The 17094-nt window shown below is 41.0% G+C and overlaps 1 protein-coding gene across 3 annotated transcripts in view; it reads left to right on the top strand.

Moving 5' to 3' along the window:
* Nucleotides 1-432: 432 nt before the first annotated feature.
* The window catches only part of LOC104065049 (BTB/POZ domain-containing protein KCTD5), a 30081-nt gene continuing 13419 nt past the window's right edge, over nucleotides 433-17094 (top strand). The window contains exons 1-5 of one of the 3 annotated variants that reach the window (XM_054080194.1): nucleotides 433-685; nucleotides 8727-8835; nucleotides 9875-9966; nucleotides 11089-11184; nucleotides 14270-14386. In XM_054080194.1, the coding sequence (XP_053936169.1) occupies nucleotides 488-685; nucleotides 8727-8835; nucleotides 9875-9966; nucleotides 11089-11184; nucleotides 14270-14386 (612 nt within the window). In that variant the 5' untranslated portion in view covers nucleotides 433-487. The remainder of the gene's footprint in view (nucleotides 686-8726; nucleotides 8836-9874; nucleotides 9967-11088; nucleotides 11185-14269; nucleotides 14387-17094) is intronic. The other 2 variants (XM_054080195.1, XM_054080196.1) reach the window with 2 other exon arrangements.

Below are 17094 nucleotides of genomic sequence, written 5' to 3'. Positions count from 1 at the left end.
CTCAGCCTGTCCTCGTAGGGAAGGTGCTCCAGCCCTCCCATCATCTTTGTAGCCCTCCTCTGGACCCGTTCCAACAGCTCCATCTCCTTCTTACGTTGAGGATTCCAGAACTGGACACAGTATTCCAGATGAGGTCTCACAACAGAGGAATAGAGGGGCAGAATCACTTCGCTCGCCCTGCTGGCCACGCTTCTTTGGATGCAGCCCAGGACACGGTTGGCCTCCTGAGCTGCGAGCGCACATTGCCGGCTCATGCCGAGCTTTCATCAGCCAGCATCTCCAAGTCCTTCTCTGCAAAGACCAGGGTGGCATCGGGATCTAGCCTGGGAGGCAGGGTCAGGGGCGGGATCGGGCCCTGTGCCGCGCGGCGGGCTGTGGGGCCTGGCCCGGGCCGTGCTGCGGGCGGGCAGGCGCAGGCGCGGGGCGGGCGCAGGCGCGGGCCGGGCCGGGCGGGGCGGCGCCGGGCGCCTCTTCCGACGCGGCGAGGATGGCGGCCGAGGCGCCGTGTGAGGCTGCGGTGCCCCCGGGCGGGCCCTGCGGCCGCTGCAGCGCGGCGCCCGGCAAGTGGGTGCGGCTGAACGTGGGGGGCACCTGCTTCCTCACCACGCGGCAGACGCTCTGCAGGGACCCCAAGTCCTTCCTCTTCCGCCTCTGCCAGGCCGACCCCGACCTCGACTCGGACAAGGTGAGCGCGGGGGCCGGGCCGGGGCCGGGGCCTCCCGGGCCGCATCGTTTCTGCTCCGTCATCGCCGCCGGGAGCGGCCCCGGGGTGAGGAGAGCGGCCGGAGCCCCGGGGCAGCGGCCGCGGCCCAGCGTTGGGAGCTGGGGGCGTGTGTGAAGTCTCGAATTCTTTTTCAGGGGGACCGGTGGTGGATTGCTTCATTTTCTCACATGCGGCTTCCAGAAAGGGTGTTTCGATGCTTAAGAACGCAGGGAACTGAGCCTGAGCAAAGTTCCAGAAGTAGAGAAAAAAATACCTTAAAGCTTGGTGGTGCGGGGGTTGGGTTTCGTGTCTTTGGTTTGATCCGGGTTTTTTTGGAGAGGATTAGCTTAAACCGACTTATAAAAATAAATTTTAAAGCGTAGATGCCTTGGGAGGGAGTATGAAAGCTTTCTTCTGCGGTTTCTTAAATAAAAGATGAGGAGCGCTTAATTATTAAAGGACCTGTTTCGGTTATTCCACTGCAAAAAGGTGCTTCTCTGCGCTCTCTTATTGTCATCGCAGAGAGGGAGAAGGCACGCTGCTGGAAGAAAGGCTTTGGTTCTCAGGCAGGCGTTTGTCTGCCTTTCTCCACGATTGAGGAAACCACTCATCTTTCCTGACCACAGTCGCTGTGGTGTTGCCGTCTTGCAAACATTTCACGAGGCTTCTCATCATTTTCTGTTTCACTGTGCTCACATTTTTTTTGGGCCGCAGCAGCAAGCCATGAATTTCTGCTAAGGTGGTTTAGTTGTTTGGTAGGATGTGAGAGAACTGTGAATTTTCTCACATTTCTTGACATACATGGTTCTAGTTGCTGGCAGCATCGATGACAGCTCACAGCCAGCCGCAGTCCGGCCGTAGGAAGATTTCCTCTGCTTACAGGGAACACGCCTGTGTGCTATTCGAGCTGCTTAGGTATTCCTGTGTCATCCTTTTTTTGCCAATGTAGAAGTCTAATGGAAACCATTTTAGAAAGATGCAAACAGATTGCAATGTCCTCTCATTGTGAGTGGCTCTTTTAATAAAGTTGTAGCCTGTATAATTGTCTTCAGTAGAATTCTGTGCAAATCAGCAATGAGAGGCAAGCAGTAGGTATAGAGAGAGCTACAGTGTGTTGTGGGAAATCTGGATTTAGAGAAAATCCTATTGTTCAGAGACGTGTTCTTTAGGCTTATGAACCTGTGTGTCTTCAATTTGATTTACAAAAGCAAGATCTCTCTGTGTTAAATATTCGCTATGATCTGCAGAGTTTGTCAGTTCCATGTCCCGATGTCTTTACCATCTGTAGTCGTTGATTTTCACTTCAGCCACTCATCTTGGATCTTGCAGAAGCAGCCACTTCTTAGATCACCCATCTCAGTCTATTAAGTACAGTATTTAGGATTACTTAAACACAGAGACACTTTCTTCCAAGGATTTGATTCAGAATCTTTAGATTCTGTATCTCTTGTAAACAGCAAAACATAATCCAAGCAGTTCCTTTTTTTCTTCTGAATGACAACAGACACTGTAAATGTCCTTTAAAGAGAGAAGAAATCCTGACATCTTATCAGTTTGTGACCACACTGTCTTAGTACAATAGCGCATTGATAGTGTCTCTGGTTTAGTTTTGAAATATCAGATGTCTTTAACTGATGAAAACAGATATTTCAAGGGAATCAGTGTAGTCATCCTGGACTCCAGTTCTTCTTTTCTGTATGTACATCAAAATCTGGAGGTAACAGAGTTGCTTTTTCCCTGGGTTTTGGTTTTTGGAGCCCTGTTATGAGCTGATACTCAGTTGACGGTTTTTCTTAATCATGTACTAAAGATTATTTACAGTGACTGTTGTGCAGCACAATGTTGTTGTTTAGGGCAGTGCAGCTAATGGAGAAAGGTACAGCCCTTTTAGAGCTCAAAGCAGGAGAGCTGGTCTTTGACCTGTAATCCCCTAGGGTTTAGTCCATTGTGTGTTCTTCCTAAAAATCCAATGGATTTTGAACGCCTGGGTTTAAACTGTAACGTGAGGGAATGTGTCTGAGCTGGTGTGGCATCTGAAGAATGTTACACCTGTCCGTCCTGACCTTCGGGTGAGGATGTGGGGGAGGCAGGGCAGGGACAATCCCAAGGGATGAGCCAGCAGATGAGATTATCAAAACTGATAGCCACACCCCTCTCTCTGAAAGAACTATAAAAACCTAGCCTTAACAAGGTGTTTCTTGTCTCCCGTGTGGGAAGTTTGTCTGGGACGCGCTTCACTCGCTCACTTTGTGAAGCTATAGGTGTGTTTTCAACAGATTAATACCAAATTCTGCTCATAATACAAAACACATTTTCTAGTTCATAGGCACATTTCATATTCCTCTGATCATGCTCCATCTGGCGAGTATGTAACTCTGCAAAAATTAAAGAGGAGGTGTATTTTGTTATGGCTTTGGTGAGTTAAACCAGCTTGTAGAAAGCTAATGCTGGCCCAGCTGACAAGAGGGAGGGGGACGGACTGCACGTCTAGAAGGCAGAAGAGCCAGTAATTAACTTAGCTCGTACACCAGTAAATATATGTCTTTGAAGAAAAGAGTTCAGTTCACATTCTTTCTTGCTTTGCAAGACTGCCAAATCATAATCTTTAGAAAACGAAATCATAAGAAATGCTTGGCTCAGATGAGAACAGACCTGTAAGCAAACCCAAAAATTAACAACAGAGCTGTTTCTACCTAAAGTCAACAAGTGAGACATATCAAAATTAACTGTGTTGAGACATTAAGAAATTCTGAAAGAGGTTAACTGAATGGGCTTATTAGAAATGAGAAAAAGAAACTGAAATAGCTCATAGGTTGCGCTTTTTTATTGTTTAGCTACCTAAATTATAAGATTTCCTTAATGCTTGCTATTAGAAAGAATTGAAAGGCTTCAAGAAAGGTAGCCTTTGAATGATCATCAGGTACTCATGCTGAGCAGGGCTGTGCAGTCTCCTGGTATCAGATGTGTTCCCAGTTGCAAGAGAAGGATCAGCCTTGGCATACCCTGTGTTGGAATGAGTGGTGAATGGAGTGAGATGGTGACGCTCTTCGCTGAGTGTGGTACCTTTCACAATGTGATACGCATCTTTGGGTGGAAGGCTCTGCTTATTTAAGACTATTTGAGAATTATTTCAGCAGTGAATGAGTGGTAGCGTTCATATCTACTGTTCACAACAGGACTTCTTTTCTGGAGTATTTAAATGTTGCTTTAGATACAAATACATAAAAATAAACAAGCAGTCTTGCTCACCTTTTTTATCCTTGTTTAGGTTATTTAATACTTGTATTGTAAGTTTTAGTGCCAAGTATTTCCTGATTTCAACACCTTCCTATTTTGTCTGTATACCAGTTTTTCTTCCACAAAGTGTTCTGTCACTTTTTAACTTGCCCCTACACAAGAAGATTGTCAGCCATTCTTAGTAAGGTTTTTGGCAGCAGAATTCATGCTTGATTTTTCATGTCTTTCTAAAGTTAAGTGCAATTGTACTGAGGCAGTCTGTTGAGGCAGGAAGGAAGCAAGCAAGCACTGAATGTTTTAGAAAAATCAAAATCTTCCTGGCAGCACATCCGTAACTGTCAGCACTAAAAACTATCTTGATTGTAGTCATTTTTCTTCAATATAAGTGAGATAAACTTTATTTGTCCATGGGATTTCTGGCTAGTTGGGTGGGTTGTGTTAGTAATGTAGCTTTGATATGGGAAGTCTGCTGCTGCTCGAAGTGTTGAAGTCACATAGTTTGAGAGGAATGAATTCTGGGTATCTAGCTCAAGATTTTAAAAGTACAGGGGGGCAGGGGAGACATTTATTTCTAAATCCAGATTTAGTGCCCAGTGTTATGGTATTTCTGTGTACATCGCTGCCTCTAGCAGAACTTCTGCTGGCTCGAACTTCTGCTGGCTCACTCTATGGGGACGATGTCAGCTTTTTAGCCATGTCAGAGCGCACAGCTTTGAGCCGAGAGTTGGGCGGTGTGGATTCTGAGTGTGTCCATTCTGGAAAAGTATTTGAGGAGAAGTCTGTGGGCTGGTTTTGACCACAAGGAGGATAATTAATTGGAAGTAAATTTCTGACTTTTGAACTAGTGTATTAATGCAGTTCTTGGGGACCATGTTAGTGAGACCAGGGAGGTGCATGTATCTGGTCCAATTTCTGAGTCCCAATGGCATTCTGTACCTGATTCTGTATCCACAATTCAAGGCCACTTAAAAAGTTGGAGGACTTGGAGAGTAGTCTCAAGATGAAATATATTTGGCCGAAGGTTACAAAGAGCAAAACGGGTTTTTTGGCAAGGAGTTTAATGAGTGACTTCTCACCCCAGAAGTACACACAGAGAGCAGAAATTTAGCAGCGAAGCCTGTTCGGTTGAACAGAGGCATTGTGAGATCCCGCTGACAAAGTGTGGTACTGTGGATGTCCAGGCTGGAAAGTGCATATAACAGTGACAGTAATTTGTGCAAGCCATTCCAATCACTGAATAGTCAGGTTTCACTACTGCTTTCTAAAGGCTAATTTTCACTGTAATTTAATTGAGTCCTAGGTGGGGTCAAGAATTTGTTATGATTTGTTATGATTCTTTTTGAGTCTCAGTATCTATAAAGATCAAAGTGGAAATGTTTGAGAATGGAGTGAATACACAATTGTTTAAATGTTTTAGGCAATGTAATTCAAATTCTTTGAAAATACATGTGCACTTTGAGTCCTCTCTCTCCATGAATGCTGGACTGTAGATGTGCCTTAGGGTTAATTCTTAAGGAAGAAGGAATGTGATTGTGAGCTGTGCTGACTTTTCATTGGTACATTGAGCCAGGTGATTGAACATTTCAAGGCAAGTTATTAGGCTTCCTCTAAAATTCCATAGTATTTGTAACTTGGACTAAAAATTGGTGTGGTAGAGTGGTAACAAACAAATGCAGCCTTCGCTGTACCTCAGCAATGTTGTCTTTAAATGGTGTCCTTGTGAAAAGGAGGGGATATGGAATTGATCTGGGACTTAGAGACTAGGAAGAAAAAACTCTTGGTAGTGAGAATAAAGTAATGCAAGAATAGAACTGAGTAAAGGTATAAACACCTGTGTGAGTAATAGCATTTTTGTGTTGGTTGCACAGGGACCTGAGGTTTGGGAAATGGCTTCGCCTTGCCCACACTAGTTGTGTTGGAGAAGATTCGAACATGCTCAAAAGCTTGTACAAACCTAATTAGTTGGCGGGCAAAGGAAGCAGTATAGCTGGAAGAACTAATAGGCTACTAATGTTCAAGCTAGCAAGCTCAAAGCTGGTTTGGTTGCGCCTACACAAACTGTGACTGCACTTTTAAACCATCTATATCACATTTGAAGTGCAATTTATTAGTCTTATCTTACAACAAAACAAAGCTAAACTGTTACTGTTAGAGTGTCCGAATTGCTAATTACACGTGGGAAAGCAGTGTATTTTCATGGATGTGTGGATGAAGCCAACCCTGACTCTGTTCTGAAGGTGTGGAAGGACTTGTGACCCGTGTTTCCAGAGCTCTAGGTGGGGCAGATGACTACATAACTCTGTCGGCTTTTATTGGATTTATGTTTACATAAATATCCTTAAAGATCTTGTGTAATCGGCTTTTCTTGGTGATTCCAATATGAAGTGCTTTTTGTGCAGTGAGGGATAATCAAACAGCTTACACTGAAGGAGGAGTGAGAACAGGGAAAAAAGAGTTTGTGGATGATGAGGAAAATGGTCAAAAATAGGTAGGAGAGAAAAACAGTTCTATCTGATATTTCACAGAGTGGATGCTGTTAGTGTGTGTAGAATGTGTTTGGTGTAAGTGCTAATAATGAGCTCTCATGTGCATGCCAGGCTAATGAATCCTGGTAATGCCAGTTGCCAGTGACCGCTCCTTAGGTGGAGGTTGAAAGAGAAGGCCTGACATAGCTTGTTCCCTTTGTGGTTTTGTTGGAAGCTTATTTAGTGTACAGAAACCAACTCAGGAAAGAGGAATTTAAGGGTGAGGTGTCTTGTGTAAAGAGTGATATAACCGTTGTTGAGATTTCATTTACAGCTTGTAGCTATTTTGCTTCTGTGTCTCTCCTTGTCTGTACAGCGAACTTGGCAGCCAGTATTGCTTCAGAGGGTGATGTGAGAAAACACCAGTGTGAAGGGATACCATGATCTTATTGAAGAAGTTTGCTTCTAGAGACTTGTTCCCCTTAATGGGGAGGACTTCCAGTTTTGAAAGCTTGTGTGTTTCTTAATTTGGTTCAGCTGATGACCAAAGACTACTTTTTTCTTTAAAACAGTGTTTCTTTTATATCTTCCTTTCCAACTTCACTGGTTTCTGTTCTGCTATTAAATAATACTTTTCAGTTTATAATTCATACAGTTGTCAGCTAATTTAATTTATTTGAGTTGTATCTGTAGACTGTTCGCTCTTGAAGTGTTTTGGTAATGTAAATATATTTGATTGTGAGACATTAAAAATGTCCCATTATATGGACTTCGGCTGTCTGCTAGGTTTGGTGCAGTCTCGCCTCTGTGAGATCATGAGTTTAGGTCAGAGGAAATTGAGATTAGACTGCATCAAGCACTGTCTGCTCTGAGTGTGGGTTAACTGACAGCAAATTTTAATAGTTTAGCATTTTCTTGAACAGTTAATTTTATATAAAATATAACACCCCTTCACTTCTAAAATGACAGTGTGTCTAAGTGTGTGAAGCATTTAGCTTGCAATTTTAGAAAAGTATTTATGTTTTTTATATTTCAGGCTGTGGTCCTTCTGTGTTCCACCAGACTTGATTAGACAAGTGCAGTTATTCAGAAACCAGATCCATGTACCTGAAAATACATCCACCATCTTTTTGCCAGTGAAATGTTTTAGGAACTTTAGATACTGTTAAGTAGAGGGAATTTTCAGGTATCACAGTTCAATAATCAAACCTTTACATGTCAGCATTAATGTCCACATGCAGAGGATTGGGTGAGGAGAATTCTTTTCATATAAAGAATAGGTATCACTGTCACTTGTAGTTTTGGGGAAGAGTGATTCAAAGTTAGCTAGGATTGTTGGAAGTGATGCTTTTTCACTATCTCCCATAAACCACTAGAACATTAAAAATAAGAATAGACTGAAAAAGGTACTTGGGGTGCTGCCACATCTCTCCAATCTGTCTGTAGGCTATCGATTGTGTGAAATCCTGAGGTACTCTGGGGTTAACTCTGTCAGTGATCTGCTTGATTAGCAGAAAGTAGCAGTGGCTCTATCAGACATCAGTCTTATTGATCTGCCCTGGACCTCTGCCCAGCACCAAGTCTGTCAGGGCTGCATTGGTCACGGGTGTTCACACATAGACTCTAAATGGTATAGGAAATATCAGAATTGCTCCTTTATCTCTTTGTCACATGTATTTGCTCTGCAGGCAGATTTCTTGAGCTGTTTTGCACTCCCCAGAGCACTGTGCTCTGTTCAGTGAGCTGCACATCAGTGAGTGCGCTCTCTCCTTCCTGTGCCTGCATGTGGTTGGTGGGAGGTGCGCCTTTCACGTGCTGGTATTTGGAAGATGTACACACAACCCCTGCTTGGTGCATAGCTGTTCACTGCCCTGAGAGGGCTGATACAGGAGACCTAAGGCAAACCCAGAAACCTTTAGAGGAAAGTGTTGAGCTTAAGGAGAAGGTGGGTTTGCCTTTAATGAAAGAAAACCAAATCAAACCCCAAAAGGTATTTGGACCTCAATGGGATGTAGCCATTGTTCTGATTTATCAGGTTTTCCAAAGACAAGACTCGTTTTCTGGTTTTAACTGTTATTTTATCCTTAATTTTCAGTGTTTTCACTTACTGCTTAGATTTTTGATGCGAACAGTGTTGGTAAGGGGTTGGGGGGAACTGTTTGGGTAAGAGAAGTGTTGTGGTGCATGACTGAGTTGAGTGATCAGCCTGATACAGGACATTCGAATCATTGTGGATTTTTTTGCTTTTTTTTCTTGTTGTTTTTGTTTTATTATTTGTTTGAGGTTTGGGTTTGTTTTCTTTTGTTTGTTTTCTAATCTAGGATGAAACAGGTGCCTATTTAATAGACAGAGACCCGACCTACTTTGGGCCAGTGCTGAACTATCTCAGACATGGGAAACTGGTTATTAACAAGGACCTAGCAGAGGAAGGTAAGATGTTACTAAATCTCTTCCTTTCTTGTTATTAGCTTGTTATTTTAGCTCCTTCTGAGTCATCAAAAGTAACTTACAAGTGGAAGGTAAATCTTAATCAGTGTAACATTTCTATCTGCTTCAAGTGGAGCTGATCAGTATCATGCAGTTACAGTGTATTCTGTTGTTTGAGGATTCAGAATATGATTCCTGACTTCGCAAGCCCTGACACTAGTTAGAAAAAGAGCATAAATTTTCATACATGAGGAGAGATGCCTTTTATCATATAATCTTTTATCGTATCTTTCCTGTATGACTGTGTGAGATATTTGGGTTTAGTCCTCTTCAAGCAAAAGAATACTGACTGTGAAACAAGCTTCAGAAGATGTAAAGATGTAAAGCAAAGTAAGAGTGACGTTCTGGGATGTCCACATGTGTGGAATATGCTCTTGAAGAGTAAATTCTGCCCACAGCTTTTCCCTTGCCGCCCCCAGTTCGTATCGGTTTTGTCCTAATGGAGGATGCCTGTTCTCAATCATATAGTACTAAAGATGTATTGAGCAGGTATTGAAGGAATTGATCAGAGAGGAATACAGTCTAACAACGCTAGCAGGAAATAACATGAACTGTAATTTCCGTGTGCCCTGTCAAACGCAGAGTACTCATGGAGCAGTCTGTAGTACAGATCTCTAACTTTGTTTCAGGGGTATGATCTCAAATGGCAGCAAGAAAACTTTTCTGGACGCTAGCAGCTGCAGAGCTTTTCAGGAGGGGTACTTGAATTCCTCTTGCTTATTCCAGCCTGAGGCAGGGACGAGCGATGGTCGTCCATTGCTCCACTAAGGAATAGCATTTGTGCTCTTTTTTTGTTTTCTGTCTCTCATTCTGTGTGTGAAACGGCCATGATTTTCTTCGGAGTCTAAGGCAATTTTTCAGAATGAATCAAACTTCGAACTATACGTGCCTGAAGGAATCCAGAATTGGTGTTCATCTGGTTGGTGGGTTTGGCCTGGAGTCTTTGATTACCCTCTCTTTCCGAAATCTGTTCTTATACTAGGTGTACTGGAAGAAGCTGAATTCTACAATATCACATCACTAATAAAACTGGTAAAGGACAAAATAAGAGAAAGAGACAGCAAAATCTCACAGGTGAGGCTTTTGTCTTGTGTGGTTTTGGTTATTTTTTCTATAGCAACTAGTAAGTGGTTTCTGGTTTTTTTTCCTAACTGCTCACTTCCTCTGCAAAATAGTGAATGTCTGCCTCCATCACCAGCTGACCTGGAATCGTTAGTATGCAGAGAGTAAAGCTCTTAACTGCCAGTACCTGGCGGTCTGCTTCCAAAGGGCACAGGCGTATGGTTCCAGTTCTTGTTCAAAAATGAAAGCATTCTAAAGAATTGTCAAAAAATGTCTAGTCACAGAAGAATTTGTCATAATATCATTTCTGGAGTAGTTATTTTAGGAAACAGCTTTTGTAGAATGTATTTTTCTCATATACATTTAAATATTTCCGAGTGTGATGAGATTGCCTAACTACAATGTAACAGCTGTTGATGCAGCATGTTTATATAGCATAGATACAGGTACTGTTTAGCTCTGTCACGTGCTTTTCTAGCACAGTTAGTTGCTTTATTTGTAGTTGAGAAGACTCTGCCTGTGAATGTTTCTTCATGAAAGTGAATATGTTAGAGGAACTGTGAAGAAAATATTCAGGTTTGTTTTTTAACTCTGGTACTCTGGCCTTCCCTGGGAACTGAGTCTTCATGGACCTGTTACAAATTCATGTTGCCAAACTTCTCTTGAAACTGGGTTGTGGGATAGCAGAGTTGCCCTGATAGCATTTTCTACAGGGTTCCAGCTGAAGTGGTCCTTGTTATTCATTGCTCTGGATGGGAAACTTTGACAGGGAAATAAAGACATTTTTTATGATAGTCAGACATTTCTTAAAGTTATGAGGTCTCTGCAGAATCTCAGCTTTGGTTTTGAATGATGTAGTTTGCTACCGCTTGGAACAATAGGTAAGTCTTAAGATTATTTTGTTATGACTGTTAAGTAGCACGTTTAGTCCCTGTAACATTCGTGAAGTGTTGAGTCTTCCGCAAGGTGATCCTGAACAGCTGAGATGTCTTTTTATTAAAAAAAAAAAAAGTCAAGGTGTTCAACGTTCCCATTCACTGCTTACCATTACTAGAGAATAAGGGCAACTTTAGACAAGACACGCGCATAGCAAATTCAATGTTGTGTTGAGCATCTTCTGTTTTTTTCTTGAAGGTGCCAGTTAAACATGTGTACAGGGTGCTGCAGTGCCAAGAAGAGGAACTCACTCAAATGGTTTCCACAATGTCCGATGGCTGGAAATTTGAACAGGTAAAGAAACCACACAGCATAGAATTACGAAGTCTTCTAAAAATTCAGTTATGTGAAAGAGGAATATAAAGTCAGTTCTATGCATCTTTTTAAGTGTTGTCATTTTCAGACATTGAATAGATAAAGATAACACAGATACATTAAAATTTGATATTTATATTCTTATTTGTCAGAGAACAAGAAAACTATAGCTTTTCAGGAGGTAAATTGTGCTGATTTCCTATAAAAATATCTCCATCATGTTTTAAATGTAATTCTTCGGTGTTACACATGAGCATTTGAAGGGTGAATAAACTAAAATTAACTAATACAATTTTATCCTAATGGTAGATCAGATATAAAGAACTCTAGGTAAAGGAGATGAGCTTGTGAGATAAATGTTTGCCAGGCTCAAACAGTGATTCTTCAAATAAAGAACCAATACACATAGGAGGGTAAGCTTAACTAGTGTGGATGTGAAGCTGGCTAGGTGTGAGCTACTTCAATGTTTTCAGTCTTCGCTTGAAGAAGCTTTGAAAGGAGCTTTGTGTGTACATTCAAGTGTACACTACAAAATTGCAAGAAGATTTTTATGTTATCTTTGTTAATCTCTATAAATTAGAAACTAACTACATGGCCTCTTCATCCTTCATGTTCCTAACCTACCAGAACATTTAAACTGCATTGGAACACTGAATCTGTTAATTCTGGAGCAAGGCACAAATGCTCGGCCACCAGCACCTTTTTCAGTGTATAGGGCCAACTGTAGGAGAGATTGGCATAAGCACCAGCCTCTTCTCCTGTGCAGCCTCACTCTAATAACACAACAAAGCAGCATTTTGAAAAAGTGTGGCACACAAAGGTAAAAGAGAAGATGTTGTTTATATTTGATGGCTTGTTAAGGTGCTGGTGTCGTGGAGAGAGCCATGATCAAATAAACTAAACCAGCACAGAGAAAACTAGTTATGCCTCAGCTCTCTGCCTCAAGGTCTGGCTCAAGGTTACTGGGTCTGTTTGGCATGCCAGAAACTGAATCTCGTTTAAGCCTCTGAAAAAATGTCTCACTTAATGCATGTGGCTGTTTTTTGACCAGTGCATGGAGAAAGTTTTTTTGGCATTTTTCTTGGTCATGAGAAACTGGCTTTCATTACGAACAGGTTCTTTACTTTTTCACAGATCAAATGATGCTATGGCTTTTACCAAACCTGAAGCCTTGTATTCTTTGGGGATGTTGTATTTGGGAGTAATACTGCTTTGACAGTGCAGCTGCTGAAAGTACTATTATGTCATTCAGAATTTGAAATCTCCTTTAGAACTGGAAAATTCCAGTGGTTTTCTTGAATATTGTGTCCTTGTTTCATCCAGCTTTTTCCCTATTCCTCCCACCCCAATGTTGCTCTCTCTTGGACACATAGTTTGAAGGAGATGAACACAACAGTCTCATAATGCTCAGCTTCTCATTGCCTCAGACTGGGCCGTTCTCTCCTTTGGTTTTGTTGCAGACCTGCTTTTCACAGTCATCACTCACTAGAAACATGGTTGGAATATTCTGTATAAGCTAAACAGCCTCATTATTAAGATTTGAGAACACTGTGGCACTCCTGTCATTTTTTTTTCTTTTCTAAACCTGCTCAGCAGCATGCTTCCCGCAGAAACATTCTTGGGGTGGCTACCACGCCCTGTATGTATTATCATCGCTGGGATGGAAATCATCCACTTTTTCAGGAGTGATATCCTTATGGGTTGAGAGTCCTTGTGCTCAGTGCCCCATATAACATGTTTTAGTGGTTGGTTTTGATAATATTTCCCCTTAACATTTCAAAATTTGCTGTGAAATACAATTGGATGCGGTGATTAAATGGGAGTGGGAGGCATTAAACCTCTGGATGTATGGATGCACTTTTCCAAAGAATGCCAGTGAAAGTACTGCTAGAATGCTGCAATTATGTGTTGGTTGCAGTCCAAAAACTACTGTAAATAGTTTTGCTGCCCGACTTTTGTGATTTCAGTGATTTTTAGTTTCAATTGTTACCTCTTCAGGCAATCAGGAAAAACAACATTTTGGCAATACTGCATAATGAGAAACTTTGGGGTGTACAAAATTGCTGCATACTAAGGCTTCAGACAGCAGTGGTGTGTCAGTCATGTAAATTTGAATGATTAACCTGAGTCTGTCACTATAATGCTGTCTTAAATATGTTCACTCTGGAAGGAGGTCTTTCACTGCTGTTCAAAATTACTCACTTAACAATAGCAGGATAAAAATAAGTTTAGCGTTCATGAGCCTTCTGATCAGTAGTAATCTCCAGTTCACGCAGAATAGGTAGTTGTCGTCTAGTTCTTCACACAGTTTTAAGCTCTAATCTTTCTCAAGTGTACTGACAGGCTAAGCCTTAATTTAAATGGGTTAGGAATTGCCATGTATTATTAAGCTAAATTTTTTTTTGTAATAACAAGTTGAGAAATTTAGCTGAGATTGTCCTGAACTTTTAAATTATTAGACGTTTGGCAAGTGTCAACAGATTTCTTGGTACCGGAGAGACAATTTTTTCCACTCCCGTTTTCTTGGTTCTTCTGCAAATTACCCCTTCTAAAACCAATTAGGAGCATTCAACTTTTTTTCTTCTAATTGAGCTCATGTTTTCTAACTGTATTTTGTTTATCAATATCCGGAACAAGATGAAGCTCTGTCATACCAAGGCTTGATATATTGCTTTGCATATCACCTTCCAGTCTTGTATCCACATTACCTTCTCCGTTCGGCAAGTATAGTATATAGTGAAAATAACACTCATTTTCTTTATGCACCAAACTTTGTTTATGTTTTTCAGAGTAGTTGGCTACACCACAGTGATATGAGGAGTTTTCTGACCTTACTATCAGTAACTCTTAACTTCCCATGAAATTACAAAGGGCTTTGCAACTGCCTCCATAAATTTTAAGTCTCTGAAATGAAAGTTGTAGCTTGATAGCAACCTGTTCTAGTGGCAAGTCAATGTTACCTGAACGTTTGAGCTCATCTATTATTTGTATGATTTGGATAACGGTATGTGCTTCAGCTTTACAAAGGTTTCTTTTTGTGTTTTGCTTTGATTGGTTATTTCAGCTTGTCAGTATAGGTTCCCAGTACAGCTGTGGCCGGGCCCAGCAGTCAGAGTATCTGCTGATAGTGTCGCGGGAGGTGAAGGGGGAAGAGAGATGCTTCCAGAAATGCTGCAGTGAGGTGTGTCACCCCGTTCTTTTTGCCCTCACACTGATATGCTTGGCCTCCTTGCGTTTCTGCTGCTTTCAAATCATTCCACTTTATTCCTGGATGTACAGCACATAGTAATTTGTGTGTATTTGTGACTGGCTTTTATTTATATTCACAATATTTCATGATACGTTTTGAATGTTCATATTGTAAAAATAAGAAAACACAACCCCCCTAGTTATTTAGTTAAACGTTTTTCTTAAGAAGGGTTCTTACCTTCTCCATAGGTAACCTCATTAAATCTTCCTCCAGAGTTAACAGCCTTTGATCCATACTTAAGTACAAGTGATACAATTTAAACATTGCAGCCCGGTAAATAAACTTTGAGTTCACTGGGTTCAGAAAGAGTCATTTCTGTGTTTATTCTCGTTCCAGTTTGAGCATATTTCATCCACCTAATAGCCAGTTATGTTTTGAGTTTGAACCCTTTATTTCTAGTAACTTGGAACTGCTTTTTCAGGTGAAAGAAATATATTCAAACTGGAACAATGAATAACAGAATTTTTCAGAAATAAAATATGGAGGAGTGAGAGGAGAACAGAACCAGTAGTTTTAAGTGTTGTCCCAAGTGGAAAGAACATCCTGGGGGGGGGGTTACTTTATTTTTTGTTGTTTGGGGTTTTTTTTCCTCTTGGGAAATTTTCTTGAAACTCAAATGAAGACTCATAGCTTCACTTGTTGGCTTCTTAGGCTGTCTTATCCTTCCTGTTCCCCTCGCTGTTCAGTCAGTGCTTCTTTTAATTGCAATGTTGCTTCCTAGTGTTCAAGAGTTTGGAAAGGATTTCTTGCTAACCAGTAACATTGGAGGCAGTTTTCAGTTCTTTACATAGCTGTGCTCCCTTTTGAAGAGTCGTGTGTGACTTGATTTAGGAACTTGGTATTCTGTGATACTATTCATCAAGAAAATACACAGGAGTAGTTGTTCTTTTCTTTGCTGTGTATTTGATTATTCAGTCTGAAAGGTGAGGTGTGACATCAGAAAGACAACATGACAGTGAAATGACTTGATAGGAGCAAAGCCTTGCCTCTGAATTTACATGGACACATAGCCATGCAATTCTAGATTTTAAACCTGGACTGTTGCCTAGCTATATTCCAGAACCTGCTTTCAATGTACCAAGCACTGGCTGTTTCTTTTGGTTGTGTAGGTAACGTTTGGAATGTGGAATTAATGCACTGGCCTTGCAGACTTTCTGGAACTGAGTAGGAAGTGTGGATTTTTTTTAGGGTTGGGTAGGGTACAGGCAGCATGATGTTATTCGTGTTTTCATGTCCTAGATAGCTCAAAGTAAAATCCAACATAATAAAATGGGAGATGGGGGAAGGTGGTAAAGAAGTGAAGGCAGGTACAAAACTAAGGAAAAAAAAACCCACCAAACTCTGGAAAGGAATGAATTTTCCTTCCTTCTGGATTTGAAGTCTGACAGTTGCATGAAGACACCCAAAATAAATATGCTTGCAGTCCTAGTGTCAGTCTTCAGTGCCGAGTTTCACAGCTGATGTGTATGTATCTTTATAGCCTTTTGCAAAGCCTTTGAGAAGGCAGAATAGCAAATCTGTGTAGGCGAGTTATGGAAATGGGGCTGGTTCTGAGATCGGCCTCAATTCAGTGAGGCATGAGATTTGTTCACTTCAAAAATAAGGTTCCTAAAAGTGATACACCAACAATTTTGCATGTTCAGAAGGATATTTTTAGGTGTAGAGTCATTGATTTAAGACAAGAAGAGATTCATATATTTTGCTGATGTTGCGTAACTTGATACAGGAGTCATTTGTCCTATTCTCTCAGCTCTAACACTTTTATAATCTGTTTTTATTAAATAGTCCCTCTTGAAAGATACAGATATCCTCTCACAAAGCTGCAGACTTAAGACAAGTTCTCCAGAATGTTAGTTCATTATTGTCCCTGTAACCATTCTTAAATCTTTTCTCTTTGAAATCAAGCCTGAGCACAGCTGAGCATCAGGTAGTCTCTGTCCACCTTTACTTAGGACAGACTTTTTTTTTTTAACTTTGCCTTTTCTGATTATCACCTTTTGTCTTGCTTAAAAGTTCAGGCTGTATGAGACAGGAACTTTGCTCTTGCTATCTCTTTGTCTTTTTAGGAAATTCCTGACCTGTATTGGTACATCAAGCAATATATCAACTGAAATATAGTTATTTGCATTGTAATTATAATAATGCTTTCAGTTCCTGTGTCCTTCAGTTACTGCCTACTAGTGTCAGCACCTTTCTTCCATGCAAATAGTGAGTGGATCATGATCTAATTAATTTTCTGTGACAAGTAACATTGACATCCTTTGCTCAGTTTTGATGCTCAGTTTTGGGGCTCACAGGTTTGCTCAAGCAGTGCTTTAGTAAGGAGTATAATGAAAAAGCCATGGAAGGCAAAAAAAAAAGTGAGGGGAAAAAAAAAACATGCATGTACCCACACATATATATAATCATACACATACATGAAATTTAGAGTCGCAAAATGTGGGTTTTCTTTTTCTTCGTTAAGTCATTAGAACTCTCTCTACACACAAGCCCCATAAGCCAAAAAAGTTGGTCCTTTCAGAAAGTCTGAGAAACAGGAGGCTGGATAATCTGAAATACTTTTCCTATGCATTGCATGTTTTGCAGACCTCAGATTATTCCGATTTGTTGTGAGTTCTTTCTTTTTTGGGGGGAGGTAA

This window comes from Cuculus canorus, chromosome 15 (genome assembly GCF_017976375.1).
Source record: "Cuculus canorus isolate bCucCan1 chromosome 15, bCucCan1.pri, whole genome shotgun sequence".
In the NCBI taxonomy this organism is placed as follows: Eukaryota; Metazoa; Chordata; class Aves; order Cuculiformes; family Cuculidae; genus Cuculus; species Cuculus canorus.
This window is presented reverse-complemented; position numbering and strand designations above follow the sequence as displayed.